Source organism: Chelonia mydas, chromosome 7 (assembly GCF_015237465.2).
Source record: "Chelonia mydas isolate rCheMyd1 chromosome 7, rCheMyd1.pri.v2, whole genome shotgun sequence".
NCBI lineage: Eukaryota > Metazoa > Chordata > Testudines > Cheloniidae > Chelonia > Chelonia mydas.
The window spans coordinates 108,054,779-108,077,135 of record NC_057853.1 but is presented as its reverse complement, the minus strand read 5'-3'; the positions used below and the strand labels follow the sequence as shown (position 1 = coordinate 108,077,135).

Sequence of the window (22,357 nt, the reverse complement as noted above, 5' to 3'; positions counted from 1 at the left end):
GCATAATTTTGCACACATATTAGACACATATTAAACTACAAGACATTTGCTGTAGTGCACTGTGTTTTATTAGCGTTACACATGCAATACTGAATGAAAATGAATTCAAATATTAAGATTACGTATTTTAATCAACTAAAGAGAGTTCAACACCTAGTGCATATAACAAAAATGTTTCATGCAATATCGTACGTATACAGTTGTCACGGGTGCATATAGTTGTGAATCTGTAACTTTAAAAATGTACACAAGCTACCATTCATTGCACGAGACAAATCAACCCTTTTGTTTTAAGTAATGCTCACATCTTTTACAGACCTCCTGTATAACTTGGATCTTCAGCATTTTATTGTACCTAACATAATACAGGCCAGCTGGAAGCTTCTAAGAAGAATAAGAGTGACTGTATCATTTGTAATACACTTAACAGCAAATATAGTGGATTTTTCAACGTACAAATTATGAAAGATAAAATAAATGCTGTCTTTGCCTTTCTCAACAGAAATAAATCTCCCAACCCTTCAAAAACAGATTAAAGTGCCACCTATTGCATATTAAACACTTCCAGCGACTATATCTAGATTTAGAAGTTATAAATCTCTGAAAACAGGGGTTTAGAATGAAAATACTGATAAACCCTTAAATCTAATATCAGGAACACAGCAGTGCTATAACCCTTCACCATTTACCTCAAAAGAGAGCAAGTGGATCAAGAGGCTATAACCATTTTAAAATGCACAACTGACACCTCTAACATAACTACCATAGTTATGGATACACAAACAGCAACAAAGCATGAGTTTAGTTTAAAAACTTGGTGTAGGACAAGTTTTTTTTTAAAGCTATAGGTGTAAATAAAACTCCAGTGCAGTAGTAAAAATATTAAGACAGCAGTTCTGTTTCTTTTAAGATGCACCTAGTTAAAGAAAGGACATCCTTACAGCAAAATAATGCAACCTGGTTACTAATGAGCTCAGTTCTGTTTGGGTCCCCATTTGTAGAACCCTTTCAAATACAAGGCATCATTTTTATAGTTGGAAAATTACAACTAATTCTTGATTTACAGACAACAGCACTAGATGGAGTTATGTATAATCTATGGATAATGCTACACTCATTCGTAGGTGGCAAAACCAAGCTCAACATAAAATACAACAGCAAAAAGTAATACATAAATATTAAACAGTCTTATTGAATGGCAAGAAGTTCATTGGTTATTTACAACTCTAAAATATTGCCTTGATATTCATTCAATAAAGTAGTTAAACACATTGCTAGTACCAGAGCTGTTTCAAAGGAATATTTCAAAGTACAGTACATATACTGATGAAGCTTCATGTAAATTTTTCAGAGAAAAGATCAATAAAAGTGTGTGGATTGCCACTGTTTTCATCTTTAGATTTTAGAGTACTGAAAGATGGATTGTGTGTGGTAAGGTATTACAGATTCAGAAGCTGTTAGAAGATGCTTTTATAGTGTTATGCTTAAGAGTAAAATCAACAGAAATTTCCTCGTGTCTTATACATGTATGGAATATTCTGTATGAAGTGTTTTGATTTGAAAATTTTGCATGGTCCATAAAATACTTTTACAGTGAAGATGTCCTTGAAAAATAGCCTGTAAAAATCCCCACAAAATGTGAATCATTTTAAAAAACCTACTTAAAGAAGAAAAGCATGTGCATTTAATATCTTTCCAAAATTAAACCAAAAATAACTTGTACCTTAAATTACACACTGTACAAATATTTTTATAGTTGCACATGCTTCATTCTGCATATTTTAGTAATTGTACCTTTTTCTAAGCTACATTTGTCTTTTTCTCCCTTTTTGTGATAAACTAGGAGAAACAAAAGGTGCTTTTATTCAGTTATAGATCAGAAAGAACTAGATAGCACATTAAAAATTTCACTAAATTTCTTCACTAATGCAGTAAAATTGATCTTTTTGCTATGCAAATATGTCAAATGATCTACTTTTAATCAATTATGCATTTTGATATTCCACATTAACATTCCAATAGAAGTCATTTCAGAGGTTCTAAATACAGTAATGTTTCATTTCAATAATTATAGATTGGCTTGGAGAAGTTTAAACTCATTGGGGAATATTTTCCTACTGGTTTGCTTGTGAAATTCCTATTGATATGTATAAGACAGTGATGAGAGAAGAAACCTTACAAACGTAGGATCACATAGCGCCAGTGATTTTTGAAATTAAGGTGGAGTTCAGCTTCAAATTCAATGGCACATTTCCCCAGTATATATAGAAGTCATTAGCTTTAGACAAACTACTCTAAAATGTTTGAGAATCTTTGTGGGAATACTGAATAATTGACATACAACCTTGTATAATTTCTAAATTAAAATCTCCTTCAAGTGCAAAAACTAACTGAACAATAAATGAACTGTAACTTAATATGCTATCTTTGGCACTTTGAATATATTACAATAAACTTAGTCATTTAGAGTTAAGTAGACAAAAGAACATTCATATTGGTTTATGAGGTACAATACCTGATGAATCCTTGGGTGGTCTTAATAGCAACTACTTAGTAAATCAGGCCTTAATCCTGAAACATGATCTGCTAACGCAGAACACTACAACCAGGAGCAGTCTCACTGTAGTCACTGTGGCTCCGCCCAAGCATAATGGTTCATGATAATATAGCCCAACACAGGGTCAGGACTTTCATACTTAACACTTTTTACGAACCTGGCACAATCAATCAATCTTTTTTCCTATCCCAGGTACTGTCCCATGTCATTTTGGAGAATGAAAAGTAAAACAAGAAATAAAGTCAAGAAGTGAAAAGTTATTTACACTGTACAAAGAAATAATTTTCTTCGGAGTACAATGCAATGCTGTTGTAATATAGTTACATTGTCAAGAGCTCTCTGATTCCAATGGTTTATCTCATAGTGTCCAGAATCAGAACAATTCAAGATGGATTTATTCATTTTTGAAGTCTTAAACGTGAAAAAAAAGTCTTATTCTTTAAAACAACGACAAAAATCGGAAGTTTAGGCTTTTTTCCTCCTCAGAAAAGCCCACCACATGCCAGTGTAAGAAAAATAAGCAGTTTACAAGAACAAATGGAGAAAACAAAAAACAAACAATCCTGCCACCATGCACATAAAATTTTCTTTCAAAACCAAGAATTTTAACTTCTTAAATCCAATGCTATTATATTCTCCTGCATAGGTTCTGATACACCTCAGAATTTCACAGTAACAGACAACCCATTTAAGACGTACAAGGCAATTAAAATAAAATAATTTAGTGGATATTAGTACAGTAAAGTTTTTTTTCCTTACACCATTGTTTCCTATCAGAAATTGATTACTGTATTTTGCTGATGTGTGAAACAGTACACACTTTTGTACACCATATTATACGCAAATATAAATGATTAGATGCATGCTTATTTAAATACCTCTTCCATCGTCCTTATTAAAAGCAGACCTTTAAAATGGTTGAAAAGGAATACAGATCTCCTCTTTTTAGTTTCAGGTCTTTGTGAGAAATACTCCAGGCATGCCTAAGCAATACACTCTTTTCCTAGCAGCCTTGGAAATCAAAGGAAAGATGCGTCACATGAAAAACCCAACTTGAGATTGGGTCACTTTAGTTCTTCAGAATCATATCTCTAAGTCAGTCTTCTTATTTCTCCTCCTAAACTTTTTTTCTGCTGTAGGATTTGACTGAAAAAAGTATTAACCTCTTTATCCACCACTTTCTTCAGTCCTACTTCTGACTCGATTAGCATTTTGTTTACACTATTTTAATGTATAAAAAGGCATGCAATAACTTTACACCAAAAACCCATATCGTAATTAGCTTTTAACTTACTGATTTCAAAGTTCAGTGTTCATTGTACACAAAATCCAGAATTTAAGTGTGAAAATAACTGATTGCAATACATGCCATTGTTGAACTGACATGACATTTTAAAACATTCTTAAAGTGTACCGTACAGGATATGGCATTTCCTCTTTGTTTCCACTGAGTTCTCTCTAATAAATGCTGAGAATTAACTATATTGAAATATCACATTGCAACAATCCATATTCACATCCGGCAAAACGTACCATACAGACTTTAGCATGACACCCGTGATGGAATGCTGTAATACCAAAAAGAGTGACTCTGCATAATAGTGTATCAATAAGTAGTAAAAGTAGAGATATGGTATCAAACCGCAACAGGGCTAGGAGTAAGTTATCATGTAAAACAACTGAATGGACATTTTCAAGGTGTATTATTTACAGTACTGCAAGTAAAATATAGCTAACTGTAATTTCCAAAAAAGAATGTGAGAAATTCATCTACTATATCTCCTATTTGTTTTTTCAAAGTTCTTTAATAAACATAGCAGACTACTAGCTTCGACGGTCCCTGCTAGCATTTGGAGGACAAAACCCTGAATCTCTCAGAATGGGAAAGGAGTGGACAATAGAACAAAATTAAGAAATCAAAATGTGTAGTGCAAAATGTCCTTCCATTAACACATTCAATAAAAAGAACCATGAAGTGTTATTGCCTTAGCTTTTGGAAAATTTGCCAGCTCTTCGAGAAGGTTCATATGGCACTCTGAGAATACTAGGTGTTTCCTCCATTACTCGTACAAGAAGATTGTCAATGTAGTCCTCAAGTTCACGGATATGGGTGTCTTTCTTCCTAAGTTGCTCTTTATGTTTCACCAGCTCCTGCAAGACCTCTTCATATGTAAGATTACGGTACCCTGCAGTGGCATCAAAAGGATTTCCATCCTATAAATGAAAAAATGAAAAAACATCACAAAATTTTAGTAGACATATGGGAGACAATCCAATATTGTGAATTAGTTGAGAGGTTATGAAACAGAAAGTCACTTATGATATTGCTCTCAAGCAGGATACACCTCACATCCAGAAATAAGCTTCTCTCCATGGTAATATAATGCCCCTAAAATGACTGACCCACCAAGGAGGGGAAGAAGCAAGACAGCCCTGGACTATTCAAACCTTCCCACCACTATTTTGAGTCCTCTTTCTTTTATTGTTCATCTTTTGAGATGACTACAACAAAGACTCTATCTAGCTTTTTAATGACCTCAGGACCCATCTGTCTCTAATTTTCCATTCTTGGCCTTCAGTGGCTCTCCAAGTCCTGGCCTCACTCTCTGCTTATTGTATATTAGAACTCCTTATTTTATATTTTGGATGAAGTTAAAAAGCTGCACAAGAGCACTAATTGCACAAGAGCACTTACCTAGAAAGGAGAACTAACAGAAGTTGAAAAAAGCATGTGCTGCACTGAATTCTAAATTAAGTAGCAAGAGAAACAACAACATTTCCAGCAGTGCTTTCTGATGATTCACTACGTGTAGAAGTATTAACAGAGATGGGTACGTTTAATTCCCGTAATAAAAGCAATGTACAATCCAGGAAACATATAATTAAGAAAAGGATAATTAGCAAGAGTGGGTTTATGAAAATAATAGCACTGTTAGACGTGTATAATAATTAGCTTTATCTAGTTCAGAGACTGGGACATTTAAAGATATAAAACATTTGACTAAGTAAAATCATCTAACCTCTCAATCCTGAACCACTGACTTGAATATAAGGTGAAGTAATTCTTGCTTAGGAGATATTTTTTGTTTACATTTGAATCTTCTCATTAAAAATGATAAATCAGGCACAATCAGCAACCACTCTGAGCAGTAGATAATACAGAAGTAGCCTGCTTCACTCCTTTTCATTTCAGCACAGCTCAATATTTACACTTTGGCATCCATCTCATCATTAAAATATGCAGGTGGCCAAAGTTTTCAAGTAGGGCTAATTAAAAGTGATGGTGTATTGCAAATCAGTTGGAATGCTACAAGTTAATCAACCTCTCTCCATCAATTGTTTTCTATTAGTAACTCTTGGCACCATTTAACATTTTAGGATTTCTGACTGATTCTGTGAGATTTAATTTCAGCTAAACATCAGTATTTACTAACAGTTAATTTGCTATTGTCAATTTACTAAAAAATCATCATAGCAGATAATTTCTTTCCCTTCATAAAAATACCTAAGTTGGTGAAACTTACAAATCATTTAGTACCACATTTCCAATAATATGTACAGAATAGAAAGCATTTCCAATTCTTAGTCATTCACGTATTTTGCACATTTTCTTCCACCCTGAGGAAGGAAATTTTTCTGTTTACAGTACTAATACTTCATATATATCAGAAAAAAATATTAACACTTCCATGTCTAAAAATAAAGGGCTTGCTCAATTTTATAAATTGGAAAACATCTAGATCCAGTATGCAATGATGTTTTTAACTATTAAATATTGTTTCCCATACATAATATGTATGTTTTAAGAGGTTTTCTTACATTCTTTTCTCACCAAAACATCAAGCAGATATACAAGAAAATTCCAGCTAAAGAAAAATAAAGATTCAACTATATATCAGTATGTCTTTAATACTTAAGGAAAGGACAATGCCAACATTATGGGGATAACTCACATTTTGGTTGTAATTTTCCATTTGAAAATTTAGGCAACACAGCACGTTAAAAGATTAAGGAATAATCTAATTTTTACTTTTCAAAAAAAATTGCTACCAAAGTTTTACTAGGACATAATTATCTTATAAAATTTAAATTTTAGCAAAAGATTTTAAATAGCAAAATATTTAAAGAAGGGTTGTCCTAGTAACCAACTTTATTGGGGTACAAACTGACATCCACAGCAACTGAAGGAGAGCTACAGAGATAAGATAAAGGCTTGGCATTCTCTGATTCTATTGTTCTAATGAGGAATTTTGCTCTGGGAATATCATCTCAGCTGCTTTCACATCTTTTGTCCTACATGCTTCATCTCCCTTTCAGTTCTTAATTAGGCCTTAAAGAGCTCATGCTGCCCTTTCAATTGGCTACTGCTCCTGTTTAAACATTGCTTTCAGAGACAGGTGTTGGCACCAGAGTAGAAGATATACAAACTTAATTGCTAAACACTACATCCAAGGGAAGAAAAAAAAAGTTACTTGGTGGAGGGCTATTATTGCAGAATCTAATATAAATGACTTCAAATATCTTAACAATAATCATGAACATTCAGATTTTTCAAATAGTTTCCTTCAAAAAGTAAGGGATATAAAGATAGTGTCTTCTCCTCTTAATTATATCTTACATTAAATGAACACCACCTCAGAATCCTGCAACTGACATTTAGCATAGTTGGTATTCCAAAGAAACATCACAACATCAAGGATTTCTTTTATCACCTTTAAATAAAATAATTCACATCATATTTCTTAAAAGAATTCTAACGATGATTTTACCAACAATAAATTACATGATTTGAGGTAGTACATTTACAAGCACATAGAAACTGTAATTAAGGTTACTTTACAGACAATAGCTGCTAAGTTAAATCAATTTTTTGATGTTGCTTTTTGTCAGAGATTAAGTAACTGCTTGGTAGAATTCAGTTTACTATCTGATCAAAGGCAGTCTTCATGCATTCCGACATCTCCCACCAGTTTCTTACATTATGAAAACTTGGGCATTTATTATGAAACATCAAAAGTTATTGCAAGTCATTTACATAATATAGTGAAATACAAACAGTATAAAGTCCTATCTATTTGTCTATGCAACTTATTTTTTTAAGAGGGAAAACAAACCCACTTTTAAAGATCTGATCTGCTCATAAAAGAAATTGTAGCAAGATTATATTTTCTTTTGTACAAAGAAATTACATAGTAAATGTGTAGAATTTTTTTTCTTTATTTCTTAGTACACACTATATTTTTGCTATTTCTAGGGCCAAACAACTATTCCAAAGAATAACTTCAAGTCTCTTTATTACAAGGCCTTATTGCTGTTCTTCATTAGGTTGTTCATTTGTTATTTGTACTTCTAACCATAACATAATTTACTCATTTTCCTAAACCTGCGGATGACTTGCATTTTGATTAGCCTACTAAAAACTGTCCTTCATAAAGAATCATAGACTTCACAGATGGGAAAGACCTGTTAAGATCATCTAGACCAGGGGTTCTCAAACTTCATTGCATCATGATGCCCTTCTCACAACAAAAATTACTGGGGGACTGAAACCTGAGCCCACCCAAGCGGCGGCGGGGGCTGGGGGGTAAGCAAAGCTAAAGCCCAAGGGCTTCAGCCCCAGGGAGGGGTCCTGTAACGTTAGCCCTGCCGTTCAGGGCTGAAGCTCTCGGGCTTTGGCTTTGACCCCAGGCGGTGGGGCTCAAGCTTCGGCTTCTGCCCCAGGCCTCAGCAAGTCTAAGTCAGCGCTGGAGACCCCATTAAAACGGGGTTGCAACCCACTTTGGGGTTCCAACCCACAGTTTGAGAACCGCTGATCTAGTTCATCCCCTGCCAATGCAGGATTGTTTGCCAGGCAACACATTCTAGTGCTTTGTCCAAACTTATTTCAAAATGGCTGAAGCAAAAGGTGTTTCACTACTTCCCTTGGGAAGATCTATTCTACACTATAACTTCAGCGGTTATTCCAAATACTCTGCAAAGTCTCTTTTCAGTTCCTTTGAATTAACCCAGTCTCCGACCAGGAAAGAGAAACTTTTGTTAAGAATTGCTGGATAAAACAAGCAGGAAAGTTTTTAAAATGTTCATATTAGAAGTTAATAAAAACCACGTTTGGTTATTTATTCTATTTCAGGCACCAAGTAGGTATTGAACTGATAGTTCTCCAATACATTGTCACTCACCCTTGTTTTCCTGAGGTCTTCAATGCTTGCAGGATTCATAGTAAAACTATGGGAATAACAAAAAACAAAATATTACAGGTATGTACTCATCAACAAAAACACCATTTTGAAAATAACATTGTACCGAATGTCAACATTACTAAAATAGCTTATATGAAATGTAGAAACAGTCACATAATTTCTTGACTTCAAACACATTTAAGAAAAACACAAAATCAAAGATAATTTTCATAAAACAATATGTAAGCAACATTTCTAAAACCTGTAAATATATTAGAGTTAAAATCATATTATAATTATACTGACCATTAAACACAGAAATTAAGGCTTTGGGGAGATGGTTGCAAATGATAATTCAACAATTTGCTCTGCAGTAGTATGCAAAATGCATTTTTCAGAACTTTATATCACGTTAAAACTCAGATTTTCATTTTTTGAAATCGTGTTTTCTACTCTAAACATACATGAAATTGCTATAATTTTTCATTGAAAAATAGAATAAAAGCCTTTTAAAGATTTTTGTTTTATTTTGTTTTTTTGGTAAGTGAATCAACTGTTCAACCAATAGTCCTGGAAATTCAGGTTCTCTACGGATGAGACCAGGTAAACTTCAGATAATGAAAGTCACATATCACAGTGTCATTATGCTTCAACTTGACCTGAGAAAGATCATCTCCAGAGGTGAGATGCTAATACAATTTCCATGTCCACTTCGTCGTACACATCTAGACTGAAATTGTCATTACAAAGGTACCAATTAATGCCAATTTTTCTGGTGTCTTTTTACTGGAGATCTGCTTTTCAGAAACCCAGTTCAAATCACTAGCTCATTTTATAGGTCGAAAAACCATCTCACATTAACAATGCTTACCCCTACCAGATCTAACATGAAACAATTTTTTTCTCCTTCCAGTTTTATACTACTTGTCTAGCTTTTCTTCCTTGCTCAACACTACTGCTGCTAGTTTTATTCTGATATAATTCTTTTAACACATTTAGCTCCTCACCCCTCTTGCTTAATTTTCCAAAATCCCCATTAGTAAACTTCCCACAGAACTTCTTGTAGCCCATTGCTTTCATTTAGCACATACCCCGAACTCCCCTACTCCCTGCAGCAATCATAAACAAGTATTTTTGGTGATCCAGCAGTGCGCACACACATTTAGAATGCTTTGGTTACAGTGTATTAATAAATATTAAATACGTATTTAACACTGGACAGTATATACTTCATTTATCTGTTTTTATATGGTCAGACTAAAGGACAAGGTACAAATATAAATAGCAACATGCTTTAAAAGAAGCATAATAAGATCAATAAATAACCACTCAAACCTATTAAATTATTCACATATAAAAACACAGCTATTTTAAAATTTTCCCAAATTAACTGGGACAACAGACTGCTGATATGGATAATACTAAAGTTGCCATTGTCAAAGTGGCAGGCATGTATGTATATATGGTAATTTTCAGAATATATTTTCATTTTCAAAACCAATGCTTTTGTATCCTTTTATAGTTGTTACAAATGATTACTGAAATAACATTTACTCTCTGGAAAATGGGTTCAGATTCTGGATTATAATAATAAATTATTTGACAACATTATTTTTAGTCTCTGTATTATATATCACAAAATCTACAATTTGGTAAGACTGTAAAGGTTATATATAGCCCAGGAGCACACATGTACTGAAAGTGCTGAGGCTGAAGCTTGCTGGCAGAGCTTTTGCCAAAGGGCCCTTCTCAATGCTTGCTTGCATGTAACCTGTATCAAACCATTCTGATCAATCCAAAGCCTTCTTGGCTCATGAGTAATGAATTCACCTTTAATTTTTAAAAGGAAGAAGAAAAAAAATATCTCAGTAGCCTAGTACTCATGAATACATTAAACAAGCTGGTGCATGAAAAAGGAAAATTAAATTTGGTAATGAAACATTTCAATTTCAGGCTACTGAAAGGTTATTACAAGCATCTGAAAGAACAATTTTAAAGCTATGAAAACACTGTACAGCATTTGTAGTTTTAATATAAAAAAATTAACCTAAAATAAGTAATGGCTATTTTGTTGCTGTCCATTCCTTCCTTTGCTAAGCCTATAAACCTTTGATCATATATGTAGTTGATATGGAAGAGTGGAATGGGCATATTTTATACAGAGGCTTGGAAGGATTAAATTTTTGTTGGTAAATGTCAATTTCACTACACACACACACACAGTGGAAGAAGTATTTCCATCTATAATGACAGAAATTCACAGACAGACAAAGTAAGAAAAAATGCTGCTTGAAAACATATTAGAGTTTGATTTAAGATCTACTTTGTATATTTTAACATTTGATGTTGATGACTTGTGTTTTAATGGTTATAAAGCTTTAACTTTTTGAATCTCAACATCTACTGTCATTAAATAATTGTTGTCTATTGCCCCCCCCCCCCCATAATTTCCTGCAATGGTGAAAATTTAAATTGATAAAAAAAATGAAAAAAAAAAAGTTTAAAAAGTAATATACTTCCAAATTATAAAAAAATTAAACATTGAATTCTCCCAAGCCTATTTATATAGCAAGTATTTTGCAATTATACAGCAATTAAAGGCCAAATGAGCTCTAGGAAAGTTTGGTCTTTGGTTTATACTGAAGCACAGTGAACCAATTGCAATATTTAGAATATTACATAAAGACTGGATTACATGAACAGTCACAATTGTGAGGGAAAAGGTGTCTGAGGAATCAAGTTCTGGTTGATTTCTATTATACCAGTTTGTACAGTGATCTGAGGCGTTCTGTCCTGTTCACTAGAGAACAGTTTTGAATGAGGGGCCTCTTTCATCAGGTATTGTCCACACATCTAAAGGCAGGAACCCTCTCACAAGGTCTGCCTTTTAGTCTCACACTGATGTGTCAAACACATGATGAACTACTCATTCATGGCTGTCTTTTGTGATCTGTTCTGAGAACAAAAAAAATGAGTTAAGTGAACTGGATCGAATTAGCTTGGTGAAAACCAAGAATGTCTTTATTTAATGAAGTGTGGCGTTAATTTGGGATACCTTTCTTTTGGAACGGTTTCCTCATGTTAGACAAGATACAGAATAATACAATGACTGCTCAACCGAGTTTCTGAAAGGTTAAGGAAGCAAGATCTTTTATAGCACTGAACCACTTAAATGCTCCTGTGAAGTAAGTTCTGAGATACCTGCTCTTCTTTATCTGCTATTATGGAAGAGTAACAGTCACTACACAATAAATCTGTATTTTGAAATTAGAAATGTAAACCATTGGGAGTACTGACTTCTTTAAAACTGAAAAACATGCACACTTATTATGACACAGCGGGCATCTTAATTCCATCTACAAAATTAGCAAGTGTTATGTTTGGTACGTAGTTAACTGCAATTGCACACAAATATGACAGCAAGATTACAAATGAAGCACACATTATTCAAGTTTTAAGACATAAGTGGGAAATACTCTCCTTCCCAATGAAGGAGGAAGAAACAGGTGGTCTGAAACCTTGTAATTTTTTTATTTTTATTTTTAAATGAGAAGGTCTACTAACTAACTTGGGAGCTCCATGGTCTCGTTGAGCCTAGCATGGTTTCCTGCCAGCTCTTCCAACCAGAGGTGAGCCTGAGCAGTTCCAGACTCTCTCAGCTGTACTCATAACTCACTAACTGAGAACCCTAGAATACCTTTAAAATTGCAAATATAGGTTTTTCTGCATGTGTTGTGTATTTGAAGTTACTGGGCTCTTTTTGTTTCTTTTGTTTCATAATGCCACACCCTTAACTTTAATTTAGTATTTTATTTGACTATAATTATGTAAAAAGAAACAAAATGACATACTCCTTTACACTATATATAAATACAGTATTGATCATAAGCCTTTCCATCTCTTCAGCAACATTTTCTTAACTACACAAGGCCATTCTGATTTTTTAACTGCAGTCACTGATGTAACCAATGCAACATGTTTCTATAGAATATGTATATCTAACTGATAAAACAAAGTATATCAGTTTTGCTGTTCTTCTAATGGTAGCAGTACACAACATAGCTAAAATAGTTAAGGTCCTATCCTTATTTTTCCCAGGGTTTGATATATTGGCAGTGAAGTTTTTCTGTGGAAACATGACAAAAATATGTTCACAGCTTGGAAGCATTTTTTTCTGTTTGTTTTTAAAGTGTGGTTCCACTGTCAAAAGTGACTGTAAAAATTGGCATTGTGGTATTTTATATTTATTGTTTCTCATTTACTTCAAAACTAAATTTGCTCAGTTTACTAAACAGCTCTGTCAACTCCTCCTGGGAACCAAAAGTCAAATTGGTTCTTTCGGGCTCACAGGTCACCACCATCAAAACTGTGTGACGTGTATGCCCGGTTACTATTTCACAAAATGGATTTTGTATGTATTCGCTATTAGAAAGGCATGCTCACATGCAAAGTAAAAATCAATTTTAACAGGATTTTGCAGCTCCACAAACAACCGTTCCAGAAGACAGCGTACCATTGCTCAGTCAGCGCATGCATGATCCTAATGTAAATGATCTATTAATTTTAGTAGGAATAGTATGTAAAGTGTAGTTTAAAATTGCCATTATAATCCAAAATGACGAAGATAGATATTAAAATAAGCTTCATTAAGATGACATTGGGCCCAGAGACACTTAAGAAAATGAAAGAGATAATTGGTAGATCAGCTGACTTCTGCTGCTACTAAACACTGCTTATTTATTCCTTCTGCTCTTTTTTAGCACCATGATCCATGTAGCTCCTTTAACTCCCATCCTGTGTAGTAAAATAACCTCCACGTCTTCTTTCAAATCCCTCCCGTGTAATACACTACTCCTCTGAAGTGTTTTCAATGATAATCCACCCACCAATCTGCCACAAACATTATACCACCAACTTAAGATCTAGTCTACACTTAACAAGTTTTTCTGGCAGAACTATGTTAGTAAGGGATGATTTTTTTTTAATTAGTTTAGTTATCCCAGTAAAAGCTCTACTGTAGACACAGTTATACTAGAATAAGGAGCTTTATACCAGTAATGCTTATTGTGGTTCATTAACCAGAATAAACTATACTGCCATAAATATTTTTATACTGGTATAATGGCATCTACACTAGGATTTGTTGGGGTTTTTTTTGCCACTTTAAGTATGTCAGCATAGTTAAAGTGGAAAAGCTTTTAACTGTATATAAGGCTTTAGTATTTGTGTGTCAGAATGGTGTTATTCCAATTAATTTTAATGGGATTATCTATGAGAGTAAAGTTAGGCTATGTCTACACTGCACTGTCGTTGGTAAAACTTTTGTCGGTCGGGGTGTGAAAAAAAAAATACCCATCCCCCCGATCGACAAAAGTTTTATTGACGAAAATCGCCGGTGTAGACACTGCTTTGTTGGCAAGAGAAGCTCTCCTGCCGACAAAGCTACCGCCCCTCATTGGGGGTGGTTTTATTTTGTTGACAGGAGAGCTCTCTCCTGCTGACAAAGAGCGGCTTCACTGCGTACCCTACAGCAGCACAGCTGTGCCACTCTAAGGTGCGCAGGGTAAACATAACCTTAGACACATACATAAGTGTCTCAGGATTAGGATCTTAAAACGTAAGAACTTTGAGGCAGGGACCAGATTTTTCTCTATGAATGTATAATGCAAAGCATTCTGATGACACTCAAATGAGAAAAAATGATGAAGTGTTTTTTCCTAGGGGGGAGAGATCACAATTAATAAAAGAGGAAAAGTACAAAAGATTGTTAAAACACAATAAAGGGCTTTGCTTTTATCATCAAAGCAACAAAATATTGTGATGTTTGAAATGATGGTTGTCACTGCCCTGAGCTGTGCAAACTTTTGATGCAGAAGGAGTTTCAGACAAGTCCTACATGCCACATGTACAGTATTTAAGCACAATGGTGAGAAGTAGACACTTAATCCACAGAACATTAAGGAAGCTCATCTACCTTCTAGTTCCTATTTCGTCCATCACCCTAAAGGAATCAAGGCATTTCACACCCCTTCCATGACTCCAGATTGCCAGAACCACCCCCAACAACCGCACACACTGCCCACAGCATGCTCTCTTCCCAATTTTCCACTGCTAGCCACATTGTCAGACTCTACATCCAGGTGCCATGCTGGCTTCCATGAATGTTCCATACCTGGGCTCTCAAATGCAAACATCCCTTTATCAGTTCTACTCTCCAGAAGAGGGGTCATGACTTAGCACAAGGAAAGTAAATCACATCAGCAGAACAGGCCAATGAGAAGAGTATAGACGCAAAATCAGCTGCCGTGAAATGGTGTAGGAAGAAACATTCCAATCAAGAGACCTGTCCAACATCCAAATGCCAGAAACCTAAGCTCCCTCCTAAGCACAGAAAATTCTACCTAGCATAGTCATTAGCCAATTCCCCCATGTCACTCACCTGGGAATCAGCTAGCTTCCTAGGGTTATATTATTTATATCTGTTATTTTTATCAGGTTAATTCAGACCCTTTATTTTCCTGGAACTATTTTTTAGAATCTAAATTTTATTAAATAGTAAAACCTGTTTGAAATTTCCTGGCTTTTATTACTTTGACTTCAACTTTAACTTATTTGAAGTCACAGCTGAAACTCCCCTTAACTCCTGTCACAATGAAAAAAAGTGACTAGAAAAAAAATGACATAAGCTAAGACAGACAGACTTACCATAGTTATGATTTTATGGGTTGTCTTGGTTTGCATCATGACCATAAAAATATATTATTTTATACTTAATTTATCATGTGTGTATGATTTTTCCACCAGTTAAATACATTTATTTAATCACAGTGATATAAAATACCTAATTTTCCTTCCAATACAGCCACCTGGAAAGAGTTAGATAGTTTGGTGGTTGTACATTACTTGAATAGTCCTTTCTAAGTTGCTCTGATCAGTTTTATGATTGAGACTTATGTTCTTGAAGATTTATGATGGTAAACAAATAAAACATTAGACATATTGGCTGTTTAAATACTTGGTTTCTAAATATCTAGAGATTAAAGCAATGTTTATAAAAAACTGCTCAACAACAAATTTAAAAATATTACAGCTGGAGCAGTTTACTTTGACACTGTGATGAGTATATGGCAAAGATTTCTAACATACTGTATGTAAATCATATTTCCCCTAAGGAGCAAGAGCTTTTTAGATACTCATCTTTCACTATGCAGGTTAGTTATACAATCACTACTGTGTATAACTTTTCAGTATAAAGTATGTATTTACATTAGTCTTTACTATTCAAAGTATTAAAATCTTCTTGGTTAATGTAATATCAACACAGTTCAGTGAGTGCTTTCATCATATGTTACACAATGCCCATTTTACAGGTAATTTGCAAGTTACACCAATTCTTTTTTTTACTTTACTTAACACGGGTATTTTTAAGGTGAAGTAGATCACTCCTATCCAAAATCTTTGGACTGTGGAATGTTTCTTTACTCAGAAGTGACATACCTTTCAGGTTTCTTTCTTTCTTTCTTTTTTTTTAAAGTAAGTTTCATGAACTTGAAATTAATTGTATATTTATTTTCATAAAAATATATATGAATATAATCCTACCACCAACATACTCTAGGGGGAAAAAAGGAATAAATGCAGATGATATAGTTAATGAAATTCAGACACTAACTTTCCTTCAAATATTACCAGCCATAGCAGGCTAGTAATGAAGACACCACTTCCTAGGGGAAATTACAGTGCAATATGGCAGCTATGGAAGGATGGATTGGGCACATTATTGCCATCTACTTCCCTATGAGATTCTGGTAAACAATGTTTTGGGATTCACTGCTATATAAATTGTTCTGCCACAAAGCAATCATTCAGGGCTTTCTGGAGTATGTGAACCACAAGGTTGCAAAAATAATACCAGGAATTGTTGTTGTTGCCATCCTTCCATTTTGTTAACATTTCTATGAATTTGCGAGTTAAGGAGTTAATAACAAATCTTGGATGGAAGACACTTTTTGTTGCATCTCATCCTCCATCTACATGTTGTGTATACAGACCCTGATTCTACAATAAGTTATGCACGAGCAGACTTCTGCATTCTTATGGAGCTCCATTAAAGTCAGTGTGAGGCTCCCTGTGGATTCAAGGAGCCTTGTACACAGAGCTCATTGCAGAATTGGGGCCTTAGACTGTAAACCCTTCAAGGCAGGAACCTTTTCCTCACATCTGAAGAGCACTTACTATATAACTGATTTAGGATATGTCTACAGAGGCGACGTTCCGCGCTACGGTGGCAGCGCTTTAACATGGCTGTGTAGTCTCGGCTCCAGCACTAGGAGAGAGCTCTGCCACTGTACACTGCCACTTTACAGAGCTGAAACTTGCATCACTCAGGGGGGTGGTTTTTTACACCCCTGAGCGAAGGAAGTTTCAGCGCTGTAAGTGTAGACAAGTCCTTAGTACTATACCAATAATGTTAATAATGAAACTTTACATTTACATAGAAATTTTTATGCAGAGAACCCAAAGAACTTTGCAAAACTTAGACCACATCACTCTCTCAACGAGGGGTTAGATTAATTTTAAAGATTGGTGAACTGTGGAAAAGTGGTTGTGACTTGTCCTGGGTCACACAATAATATTCTCCACAGATCGGATAACGGAACCTAGACCCTTTGTTGCTCTAACCAATAAACGACAAAATTGTTCTCAGATATTGGACTTAATCTGATCCATTGTACTAAGCAACCGTCAGCTGTTACATTGAGTGTCTATCACAACTAACAGCCTGCCTATTCATGTATAAAAGAAAAGAGTGGCTGCTCAATAGAGGCAGAGAGAAAAACAGACTGAGGTGGAAGTGAAATATAGGTCAAAAACTTTTCTTAGTAATTTAGAAAACTCCAACCAAATACTTTTTAATCTGGGATTAATATTAATGTAAACTGCAACAATACTTCTTTTAAAAGTACAATTTATGTGATTTGAAATTACATTTTTTCTTTTGAAAAAGTGCAATCATGAAATATAACAACTTTAGAACACCTTACTGGAGGTCGCTTTGTTATATTTATAAACAAAAGATAAAGGACATAATTCTCCACTGCTGTGTACCTTATGTAGCCATTTACATGTGTGCAAAGAAAATAAAAAGTTGGTGTAAAATGCCAAACGAGAATGGTAGTTTTACCCCCACTTTGCACACGTATAAATTGCAGCAGAAGTGACATGGCAGTGGAGAATCAGTTCTACAGTGGGTTGAAGGCAGATTCCGAGACGCATAATGGGGCTTTCTGAAAGTGCTGAGAGAAGAATAAGTGTGGTAGGCCATGCACAGGGGCCCTGCTGGGATGATGGTTTAAACTCTCTCAGGCCTGGTCTACACTAAAAAGTTAGGTCAAGCCAGCTATGTCACATCCCTGAGCGATGTAGTTAAGCCATCCTAACCTTTGCGGTATACAATGCTAAGGTGAAGAAAAAATTCTTCTGCTGACCTAGCTATCACCTCTTGGGAAGGTGGATTACTTACGCCAATGGGAGAACCCCTCTGCCTTTGGCATAGGTGGCATCTATACTGAAGCACTACAGTGGTGAAGATGCACCGCTCTAGCTTTTAAGAGTAGACAAGCCCTTAGAGGCAGTTTCAAATATAAGTACCTTGAAATAAGTGAACTAGCACTTTGAATACAACCACTAGATGTAAGCACCACTATTTCCAGATTACTATTAAACATGCAAGTGCAATAATTGAATAATTGCACAGGGATTAAAAGACTATTTGAACCTCAAATATAAAGCTGCAGTGATTTTGCACTTTATGCCAGACTGAATTTTATTGCAGTTTCTATAAACAAAATTGGCTAATGACAATAACCTTAAATAAAAAGGGAATATTTCTAAGCATTTAAATATTTTTCTTTTTATTAGGCATTTTTATACCAAGCTAAGAAATCTAGTTTTGAACAGATGGTGCTCTACCTGAATGATTAATGATGTTTCATCCTCAAGAGATGTACTATGGATCATTCAGGTCACTCTAGTTTAGGTTGTGTAAGCACTTGAACTATAAGGCACAAATTCAGGGATCTATAACTCAGCTCGAAAAATTCACTCCAGATTGAAATTAGGTATTTAAAGTCTCAAGGTCAAGAACTATTTCTAAAGACTTCAGAACTAGTTCTTTTATTAATTTATTTTTACATCAGTGAGAAAAAAAGGGAAGTTTATCAGTTTTAGATTCTTTATGCATTGGTTTAAATTAAAAAAGAAAAAACAACTTCACTTGAATAAATGAAATTTGAGAAAATAATCTAAAGCAATTACAATTTTTTAAAGACTTGAATAGCCAATGCAGTCTGCTTTGAGTGGAGTCTACTATATATGCGCAGGAACTGAATTTCAAAGGATTTTATATGCCTTAATATGCATTTACAAGACTGTAAACGCTTGTAAAAATCTTGTAATTATTTAGTAACATGAACTTTAAGCACCATCAGTATTTATAAAATAGGTATTCTAATCAGAGATATCTGATTCATTTACTCAAGTCAAGACCAATTCAAACTGTTAATAGAATATCCCGTAAGAGTCCATCACTGTTCCAGTCCAGCGTAGGTAGTGACTCTATTATTGAAAAGTTGCTTTGTAATGGCCTGGGGGTTGGTGGTTTCAGCCCTGTTCAGAGTTCATTTGTGTGCACGTCACAAAACCAAAATCACAGCTGGCAGGTTTAGCTCAAATGTCAAGACAGAGACATGAAGATGTAACTACTCTCTCATTATAAGAGATGATCCTTCCACATCAGAGATTAAGCACACTGGCAGGGTGGGAATTCTGTACTGCTCCTGCAAGCATTGTACTTGTTCTGTGCTTCAGAAAAAGGTCAGACTGGTGCCTTGCATACTGAATTCACAGTTCATATTCAAATTCTATAATAATACAATACACTGACTCATTCTGTCATTTTCATAATATTCTCAATAGGTTAGGCGATCAAACCAGTAATCTAATTTAACTAGAAATGTGGCAATTTAGCTATAATCTCGTGAATACCAGCAGAGGAAAGTGAAGAAAATAAACAAAATGCCATCCAAGTTAAAGTTAATACAGTAACAATGTATGCAGCTGCTTACAGAGAAGAAATTTTACAAAGTCAGGAAAAAGAAATAAAAATTCAAAACAGTGTAGCCTACACACCTATGCTTTATGAATGATTGACAAAAGACAAATACGTTGAGAGACTTCATTACTGCAGCAGGCAAAATAATGGGTTTTCTGGAAGCAGGATCTCCAAAACAAAGTGTATGAAGGAAAGTAGCTAAGAAGAGAGATGCATTGCTTATTCCTTTTAAAAGTTACAACATTGCACTCCTTTGCACCGTTCCTCTAATGGGCTCTGTGCAAGAGCAGGGGTCCACTCACATGGAGCTTATTGCAGAAAGAGAGCCCCAGTGCATCATGCTTAAGGGCGAAATTGAGAAGTAACAGTGACACATACTAAACTTTAATGAAATTTTAAAGCCTGAAAATATACTGTGTGCTGCTCTTTGTCCTCAGTTGGTATGTTCTGGTCACTTTGATGCTCTCAAAATTCCTGTAATTTTTGTGCCATCTGACTCTCAAACGTTATGTTCTGTGAAATAGCATCTGAAAATGAAGAGACGGCAAGAGCTGTTTGGTGAGAATACAGTGATGAGAGGTCAGGAAGACAGGAGCAATGCAAAAATCTGTGTTATTTCAGACTTTCACAATTAGTTGAAGTATTTGTAAAGAGGAAGTTATCATCATCATTACTAACAGCAGACACCCAGCAACAGCCAGGGCTGACTGTTAAGCATGACGAGATGCACAACCATTGAGATTCACTGAAGAGACAAACTGTCAAATCTAGGAACGGTTCTCAAAACAAGAAAGATAAGCAAAACAGAGTAAATAAAAGCCTTATTTTTTTTTAAATGCAACTTTTAGGTGTGTTTGAAGTAGCAAAAGAACATTTAAAAACACAGTAAGTTGTCACTATAGATTACAGGATAGAAGGAATGCAGGTTTTATTTGTATTTGTTGTTATGCTATATATTCAAATAGATTTCAATTTCTATAAGAATTTTGTAAGTATTTCTTACAAACACAATTGTATGTAAAGATGTTAATATTACGGTATTAATGTAATACACATAAGAGGTGACAAAGTTAGTATGGGAATAACGCCTATATTTTAAGCACTATAAATTCTCTTTTGGAATCAACACAAAAGATGGGTAAATTTCCACCCCCCGTACGCTATTGTGACCTTTCCACATTAACAGTCTTTGACCAAATTGATAGTATTTTTCTTCCAAAACTGTGTGGATGGCCAACAGGTTGGTACACCTCTACCCCGATATAACGCTGTCCTCGGGAGCCAAAAAAACTTACCATGTTATAGGTGAAACCGCGTTATATCGAACTTCCTTTGATCCACCGGAGCGCACAGCCGGAGCCCCACCCCCCCCAGAGCGCTGCTTTACTGCATTATATCTGAATTCGTGTTATATCGGGTCACATTATATATATGTATATATATTTACAGTATATGTAAATGCATATTTGAAAAATCCCTCCTTCTCCACTTCTACATTTCCTTTCCTCTTTCCTTAAAATACACAACATAAGAAGTATTTTACAAGAAACCAGAAATCAAGAAAGTAACCAAATTTTCTCTTATTTTTTCTGAGTGGTTTAATCAGAACTCAGATATGTGAGGAGAGAAAGCTCTTCTTATTTACTATAGAGGCATTTAACTCAATCTAAGTCTGCTCAGCTTCTGGAACATCTAGTTCACAGAAAGTTTAGTCAGTTGTTCAACTGACTTTTTTCAAAAACAGACAATGATTATAGATACATAGTACTTAGTATGTCACTTCCCTTTTGGGGTGCTACATCCATTTGATATTCTATAATGAAATTTCAATCTTAACTAGCTCCTACACTGTTTAAGTGTAGAATTGCCGTTATGACGACTACTCTGTCATAGAAATGTAATCTAAAGGGTTATTTTTAAATCATTCTTCGAAAGTTCACATACATCTATCACATACATCACTTTCCTAAATCTGCCATTTGATCATACTAGTAACAACCTGTCAGCTTTAACTATTGGACTATTTGTTACACCGTGTCCAGTACCCAGAAGCTCATTAATTACCTAAACTCCTTCTGTAGGTCTTGTTAATTACCCGTCTTCTGTCTCAGAGGACCTTGTTAATAACTTGTACAATCTCTCTAAAGAGGTCCTAACAACACATTAGAATTAAAGATGCTTTTCTTTTAGCACCTGTCAAGTGGTGTAAATTGAGAAATTTTCACATCAGTTTTATTTTTTTAAACAAACAATTTTAGAGAAAAGATGCACAAAGGTTTGGTCATTTTATGAAGGATTTTTATTTTTCGAAGACAAATATCTATTTATTTAGGTGTGTTCGGTATAAAGACAACATGGCTGGTGTCCACAGATTAACCTCCTGAGAGCTCTATCAATTAATGGGAGCAATTACAATAATGAATGCAATATAATATATAGGGCAAAAGTTTCAAAGCAGTGGATTAGGAGTTATGAAGACAAATCCTATTACTGTTAAAGGATGACTAG

The 22,357-nt window shown here is 34.8% G+C and overlaps 1 protein-coding gene across 2 annotated transcripts in view; it reads right to left on the bottom strand.

The window, feature by feature from the left end:
- Positions 1 to 50: 50 nt before the first annotated feature.
- The window catches only part of RAB11FIP2 (RAB11 family interacting protein 2), a 42,531-nt gene continuing 20,224 nt past the window's right edge, over positions 51 to 22,357 (bottom strand). The window contains exons 4-5 of one of the 2 annotated variants that reach the window (XM_027826640.3): positions 8,737 to 8,782; positions 51 to 4,771 (exon numbers count right to left, since the gene is read on the bottom strand). In XM_027826640.3, the coding sequence (XP_027682441.2) occupies positions 4,544 to 4,771; positions 8,737 to 8,782 (274 nt within the window). In that variant the 3' untranslated portion in view covers positions 51 to 4,543. Of the gene's footprint in view, positions 4,772 to 8,736; positions 8,783 to 20,234; positions 20,377 to 22,357 lie in introns of those variants that run through there. The other variant, XM_043551264.1, reaches the window with a different exon arrangement.